Source organism: Hypanus sabinus, chromosome 16 (genome assembly GCF_030144855.1).
Source record: "Hypanus sabinus isolate sHypSab1 chromosome 16, sHypSab1.hap1, whole genome shotgun sequence".
Taxonomy (NCBI): domain Eukaryota; kingdom Metazoa; phylum Chordata; class Chondrichthyes; order Myliobatiformes; family Dasyatidae; genus Hypanus; species Hypanus sabinus.
This window is the reverse complement of record NC_082721.1, coordinates 10,768,846-10,776,850: the sequence shown is the minus strand read 5'-3', so window position 1 is coordinate 10,776,850 and position 8,005 is coordinate 10,768,846. Positions and strand designations below refer to the sequence as shown.

General features: G+C 42.2%; 1 protein-coding gene across 1 annotated transcript in view; it reads right to left on the bottom strand.

Annotated features, from left to right (window-relative positions):
• The window catches only part of LOC132405780 (E-selectin-like), a 24,441-nt gene extending 23,925 nt beyond the window's left edge, over positions 1–516 (bottom strand). The window contains exon 1 of the mRNA XM_059990789.1: positions 321–516. Coding sequence (XP_059846772.1) covers positions 321–357 — 37 coding nt within the window. The 5' untranslated portion in view covers positions 358–516. The remainder of the gene's footprint in view (positions 1–320) is intronic.
• Positions 517–8,005: the final 7,489 nt, after the last annotated feature.

Here is an 8,005-nt window from a genome sequence, read left to right as displayed (position 1 = left end):
CTGCATACCATACTTTAGAATCAGAATTTAGTTTAATATCACCAGCATATGTCCTGAAATTTGTTAACTTTACAGCAGCAGTACAATAAAACACACGATATAGAGAAAAAAGCTGAATTACAGTGGGTATTTATGTAACTAATAAATAGTTGAAATAAGTAGTGCAAAAGAAAAACAGAAATAAAAAAAGTGGTGAGGTAGTGTTCATGGGTTCAATGTCCATTTAGATAATTACTCTTGACTTTGAATGCATTTGTAATATCTATTTCTATATTCTTGCAATCACTTGATAAATTCACGACATGCACTGAGTACGTTACCTGATATGAGAACGATTGCAATAATATTTTTCCACATGGTGTCACAACAAAATCTGTTGAAAAGCACGGAGAATTGGTTTTGTTCAAGAAGCTGTTTGTTCTCAAAGGGAAGTAATCAAACAATCCTGGACTAATAAAACTTTTGATATAGCGAGGCACCAACTTTCAGTCAACTGGAAGACAGAATGACGAGGGTTTTCTGTGTTTGGTGACTACAAAACGAAAATTAACTTGCAGGGCAAATCTGATTGAAAATAAAATGATGCGCTTCTTCTACCACCTGAGTACTTTGAGCAGTTCAAGCCTGGTACAGTTCCCTCAATGGGAGAACAGGAGCCTAACCAGAAGGCAAAGAAAACCAGAGATTTGCATACATTAAAGGAACTGAAACCATACAGAAAATGCTCAAAATGACCTGAGGCATTTCCTTAGAAATGAACTTGGCAGAGTTGTTTCTGTTTGTGAGGTAACAAATAATTGAATGCAGCTCAGTCCATCACAGGTAAAGCCCTTCCAACTGTTGAGCACATCTACAAGGAGTGCTGTTGCAGGAAATCAGCTTCCATCGTCAAGCACACCCCAACATCTTCTGTGTGCAGTTTTTCATTGACTCTATTGTATTTCCATAATTGTTCTTCCATGAATGCCTGCAAGAAATAAATCTCAGACTTTTTGTATGTTTTGTCACAGAAATAAATCCAATAGGAATCCGAGGAGAAGCATTTTTTTCCCCCAGAGGTAGGAAAGATGGGATTGTTGATCAGTCAGATGGAAGCTCAACAGCTCAATCCAATTTCCTACCCTCTTTCAGCTAGCACTACCACCATTTTCACCTTTCAGTGTCTCTTGGTCTCCTCTCTCTCCCTTTGTTATCTGTACCACTTCCTCTCTCTGCACCTTCAAATACATTTTCACATCTTCATTCTGTTGAAAAATCTTCTCCCCGAGACATTAACTCTGTTTCTCTTCCACAATGTTGTCTGACCCGTGTGTTTCCCGAAATTCTGTTTTTATTTCGGTTTCCTGCATTTGAACTACTCTGCTTTTTAAGCAGCAGATATCTGTTGGGCTGAATGGTCTATTTCTACTCCAGATTCCCTGTAATTCTCTTCAATCTGCAGCCGTCTAACTTTACACTCTCTCTTTCTTCCTGTATCCTGTTCTCTTTCCCTTTCCCTGACTCACTCTTTTCTCTTCTGGACTCTTTCTGAGACCTCTTCCTTTTCTAGATCTCCATCTCAGGAGACAAACTTTTCACCAATCTCTACGTTAACCCCATGGAGACTAACAGCTGCTTCCCACCATATCTCCTGCAAGAATACCATCTCTTTCAGTTTTTCTGCTTCTTCCACAAACGTTCTCAAGAAAAGCTGTTCTCCTTCAGAATATTTGCCTTCTTTAGGAAACACCATTTTCCTCTGCTGGAGTTGAAGGAGACCTCTCATGTATTTCTTCCATTTTCCACATCTCTACTCTCATCCTCATCCAGGCAGAACAGATGGAGTTCACTTGGTCCTCACCTTTAACACCACTAACCTATGTACTGTTACGAATGTGCAGCAACTCTGAGGGACCGAAGGGTACATAGTAGCCCCCTCCTTTGTGAGAATCGCAAGATCACTATTAATTCGGGTCTGGGACCCAGGAAATGAGAGAGAGGCATCCAGAATACACAGGGTTTGGAATGTGTCCTGGCCTCAGCAAGACGGAACCACTGATAACGGCTATTGTCTCTTGGAGACGGAATTGTGTATTGAGTACTGTACTATTCATTGAAGCCCCTCAGGGGACGACCAGAGTGGGTTGGTTGAGGGATTGCATCATCCCAACCTGATTGACATCTGAGACCCCGTGAGTAAGGATAAAAGAGGGTCTGGGGAACAACCCCTTCAGACGCACCAGGAGAAACGCTAGAAATCCCGTGACAGCGTTTAATAGCGACAGCCGGTGGGGGGGCTCGCGTGCGTCCTTTTCCCTTGTCTGGGAATTGGCAGGCTCACCACGGAAGAACGGCTTTAGCTAAAGGACCGGCTACACCAACAGAACTCTCGAAGGATCGAAATCATAAAAAGGAAAAGCTGGCAAGTTTCTAAAAATCTCTCTTGACTCCAACCAAAGGCTGCAGCCTGAATGAACTGAGTGACTTTTATATTTCCATCGGACAATACATTATCCCCTAGACAATGATAGAGCTTATTTCTTATTGATTATTATTATACCTGCACTTTTAGATTTAGTATTGACGATGTATATTATCTGTATGTTTGCATTGATACTATTTTTGTGTATTTTTACTAATAAATACTGTTAAAAATAGTACCATCAGACTTCAACGGACATCTCTATCTTTGCTGGTAAGTGACCCAGTTACGGGGTTCGTAACAGCACCCTTTACCATTTCACCAGTTCCATCAAGATCCTATCACCAGCAACATCTCCCCTCCTCCTCTTTCTGCTGATTCTCTGGTCCATTCATCCTTTACCACCCACCCCACTCCATTTCCAGGCACTTCCTCCAGCAAGTGTAGGAGATACATCAGTTGTCCCTGCACCTCCTCCCTCACCACCCTCAGGGGATGTAAACAGTCCTTCCAGTGAGGCAGAATTTCACATGCACTTCCTCCTCCTTGTTCTATCTCATTCAGTACGTGGCCTCCTCTACAATGCCAAGCCCAAGTATAGCCCTACACCCATCCAAAGTATCTGTACTCCTCAGTTATAGCCTCTGACATGTCCCATTATCTCGTTGAAACACGATTGGTGGCAGTAACTTCAACTCTAAGTTCAAGTAAATTTATTTTCAAAGTATATATCTCACCTCATTCCACCCTGAGATTTATTTTCTTGCACAAATACACAGAAAAATAAAAAAATATATAATAGAAACATAGAAAATAGGTGCAGGAGTAGGCCATTCGGCCCTTCGAGCCTGCACCTCCATTCAGTATGATCATGGCTGATCATCCAACTCAGAACCCTGCACCTGCTTTCTCTCCATACCCCCGATCCCTTTAGCCACGAGGGCCATACCTAACTTCCTCTTAAGTATAGCCAATGAACCGTCCTCAACTGTTTCCTGTGGCAGAGAATTCCACAGATTCACCACTCTCTGTGTGAAGAAGCTTTTCCCTCATCTCGGTCCTAAAAGGCTTCCCCTTTATCCTTAAACTGTGACCCCTCGTTCTGGACTTCCCCAACATTGGGAACAATCTTCCTGCATCTAGCCTGTCCAATCCCTTTAGAATTTTATACGTTTCAATAAGATCCCCCCTCAATCTTCTAAATTCCAGTGAGTATAAGCCTAGTCGATCCAGTCTTTCTTCATATGAAAGTCCTGCCATCCCAGGAATCAATCTGGTGAACCTTCTCTGTACTCCCTCTATGGCAAGAATGTCTTTCCTCAGATTAGGGGACCAAAACTGCACACAATATTCTAGGTGCGGTCTCACTAAGGCCTTGTACAACTGCAGTAGAACCTCCCTGCTCCTGTACTCAAATCCTTTTGCTATGAATGCCAACATACCATTTGCCTTTTTCACCGCCTGCTGTACCTGCATGCCCACCTTCAATGACTGGTGTACAATGACACCCAGGTCTCGTTGATCTTCCCTTTTCCTAATCGGCCACCGTTCAGATAATAATCTGTTTTCCTGTTCTTGCAACCAAAGTGGATAACCTCACATTTATCCACATTAAATTGCATCTGCCATGAACTTGCCCACTCACCTAACCTACCCAAGTCACCCTGCATCCTCTTAGCATTCTCCTCACAGCTAACACCGCCACCCAGCTTCGTGTCATCAGCAAACTTGGAGATGTTGCATTTAATTCCCTCGTCTAAATCATTAATATATATTGTAAACAACTGGGGTCCCAGCACTGAGCCTTGCGGTACCCCACTAGTCACTGCCTGCCATTCTGAAAAGGTCCCGTTTACTCCCACTCTTTGCTTCCTGTCTGCCGACCAATTCTCTATCCACATCAATACCATACCCTCAATACCCTGTGCTTTAAGCTTGCACACTAATCTCCTGTGTGGGACCTTGTTAAAAGCCTTTTGAAAATCTAAATATACCACATCCACTGGCTCTCCCCTATCCACTCTACTAGTTACATCTTCAAAAAATTCTATAAGATTCGTCAGACATGACTTTCCTTTCACAAAGCCATGCTGACTTTGTCTGATGATTTCATCTCTTTCCAAATGTGCTGTTATCACATCTTTGATAACCGACTCTAGCATTTTCCCCACCACCGCTGTCAGACTAATCGGTTTATAATTCCCCAGTTTCTCTCTCCCTCCTTTTTTAAAAAGTGGGGTTACATTAGCCACCCTCCAATCCTCAGGAACTAATCCAGAATCTAAGGAGTTTTGAAAAATTATCACTAATGCATCCATTATTTCTTGGGCTACTTCCTTAAGCACTCTGGGATGAAGATCATCTGGCCCTGGGGATTTATCTGCCTTTAATCCCTTCAATTTACCTAACACCACTTCCCGGCTAACATGTATTTCCCTCAGTTCCTCCATCTCACTAGACCCTCAGTCCCTTACTAATAGAATTTATGGAAAATTATACATAAACAAAGACAACCAACCAATGTATAAAAGGAGAGAAATCATGCAAGTTAAAGAAACTGTCAACATTTTGGAATTCTCTGCCAAAATTCTTTGCTTTTCTACATTTAAAGCTTGTCTTTTATCAAATTTAGTTAATCTACTTCAAATTGCCATGTATTATTCCATTTCAGATTCTGTTTGATGGCCCTCCCAGGAAGTTCCTTTGAACTTTTATCACATTAAAGCTGCTGTATGAAGCTGTTGATGTAATCTGTGTCTACTTTGGGGATTGGTGGCAAATCCTTCGTTCTGCCGACATACAGCAGGTGAGGACTGTTTATTGGATTCACTTCTTGCCTAAGAGACCCCGCACTAATCCTTCATCTCATCTTTTCCTGTTCAAAGTTTCTGAAGTACATTGTATAGTCCTAATCTGGACTATGTTCCAACCAATAGTTAAACAAGAAACTCCAATTTATGCTGATCAGATATCGGCTTCCATCTGCTTCATTGATGTTGCTTTGGAATGATTTGATATCATCAGTACTAGACTGATTAAACCCCAGACTGTAACTGCTTCAACATTATTCAGAAGAATAAAAAGAAATGAGAATGGGTCACATGGCCTGTTAAACCCACTCTGCCATTGAATAGAGTCACATATAATCTGAATTTGTCTTCGGACCTATTTTCTTTTTGTTCCATATAATCCTTGATCTCCAAGGATTCCAGGGATTCCCAATCTGGGGTCCACAGACACCTTGCTTTATGGTATTTGTCCATGCATAAAAAAAAAGGTTGGAAATCCCTGCTATAGACCAAAAAACCTGTGAATGGCTCCTCCTCCAGGGATCTCTAGTCTACGGAATTTCCAAGATTTGGCAGATACATTAGGGAAATTTAAGAAGCTCTTAGAAAGGCACAAGGATGATAGAAAAATGGAGACACGTGGGAGATAAGGATTAGATTGATTTTAGAGGAAGTTAAAAGGTGAGCACAACTTTGTGGGCTGAAAGGTCTGTATTGTGCTGTAATGTTCTGTGTTCTATTTCTCTGAGAGAAAAGCAATCTCAGATCTGTACTATTCTGTAGCACTAGCCCTTGTTCGAGACTCCTGCAAGAGGGGAGACATCTAGTCAGTGTTTATCCTGTCAATCAGTCTCAGAATCTTACCTTTCAATGGGTAACCTCTCTTTCTTCTCAGCTCCACCTCTTTTAGGCCCAGTTGTTCAATCTTTCCTTACAAGTCAACCCTTTCATCCCGGGAATCAGCAAATGACCGTCCTGTGATCTCCGCAAAATCCAGTAATCTTTGTACCAAGATTCATTGTTATTGCTATTTTATTTGCTTTTGATCATGATGGATTAACTCCACATGACACACAGCTAAATTTAACTGAAGTGAACTAAATTAACCTCCAAGAGGACCACAACCTTGCCGTATGGTTTGCAGGCTTGCGTGCCTCGATGACCCAGAGAGTTATGTTGACTGGAGTCAGAGCATTATGATTTGGCTCTTGGTAGGGTCACCCACGTCAAACAAGTCAAATGGTAGAGGCCAGACTAAGAGTGGTTCACCAGTCCTCCAGGTTTGGAGGTTCAGCTCAGGGCCAACAACCCTGACTGGTCAAAAAAAAATTATTACAGAAACAGCAATGAAGAATCCTTCTAAATCTTTGTGTAACTGTATGAACAGAGACGGAGGACCTCCATTGCGGCCTCAAACACCAGTGGCGTAAGGGGCAGCAAGGAAATAAGATAATAAGTTGAACAATCCTCGACTGTTTAAATTACTTTGTGGCTCGATGATGTATATTTGGTGATTTTTGCTTGCTTTTTGCCATTTGCATGATTTGTTCTTTACTCATTGGGTGTTTGATGTTCTCTTTGAGTGGGTGTTTCTTTGTCTCACGGCTGTCTGTGGGACGGTGAATCTCAGGGTTGTATACTTCGAAAATAAATGTACTTTGAATCTTTGAACCTTTGAATATTTCCCTACTTTTTTTCCACTCTTATATAAGTCAGCTATCTTTATTCTCCTCTTGCAACCTATCCTTCCAAAAACTCCAAGAATATTTAGTTAGCAAACACGAGGAAATCTGCAGATGCTTGAAATTCAAACAATACACAAAATGCTGGTGGAACACAGCAGGCCAGGCAGCATCTATAAGGAGAAGCACTGTCGACGTTTCGGGCCGAGACCCTTCGTCAGGACAAGAATATTTAGTTCCCAGCTTTTATCACATAGCAACCACTTTCTGTCACATCTGATCATGTCCACTCTCCATTTGTGCCATTAAGTTGCTCACGACAGGACAGATGTGCACATTCAAGTACTGAGTGTTTGATCTGCCTTTCATTTATTGATCAATTGATTGATTGATTGATTGAGGTAAAGCGTGGAATAGGCCTTTTCAGCCTTTCGAACCACATTGCCCAGCAATCCCCAATTTAACCCTAGCCTAATGACGGGACTATTTACAATGACAATTAACCTACCAACCGGTATGTCTTTGGACTGTGGGAGGAACCCAGAGCACCAGGAGGAAACCCATGCGGTCACGGGGAGAATGTGTAAACAGGCAGTGGCGGGAATTGAACTCCGATTGCTGGTACTGTAAAGCGTCGTGCTAGCCACTTCGCTACCATGCAGCCCTTAATGTCAACATGCAGATACATCCTTACGTATGTATGCTCTGTCCTTCATTATGACACCTGGTTATCATTGTACCTTTCACCACATGGCATGTTTGCCTTGTCCTTTCTCTGTCAATTTTTTAAATTGCTTTTTAGAGCAATAAAGCACATATAGGCCTTTTGGCCCATCAAGTCTACGCTGACCATAGTGCCTACCCTTCATTGGTTAGGGTTGACCATGCATGTTGAGTCCTAGCTGTCTATGAAAGCCAGGGCAGTACGATATGGAGTGCAAGCTGTTACCCATGTATCAGGCTCCCCCTCTCCACACAGATGATGCACCCAATGCAACGGCACAGTTTGGCACCAGCAGCATTGCTGGAATTGCTAGTCAGCATTTTACTCAATATAGGACAGCCTTAAGGAATCCAGCTCCAGGTTTTTCCCTCGGAGCTTACTCCTGAATCCTTCCCCTTGAGTGGGTACA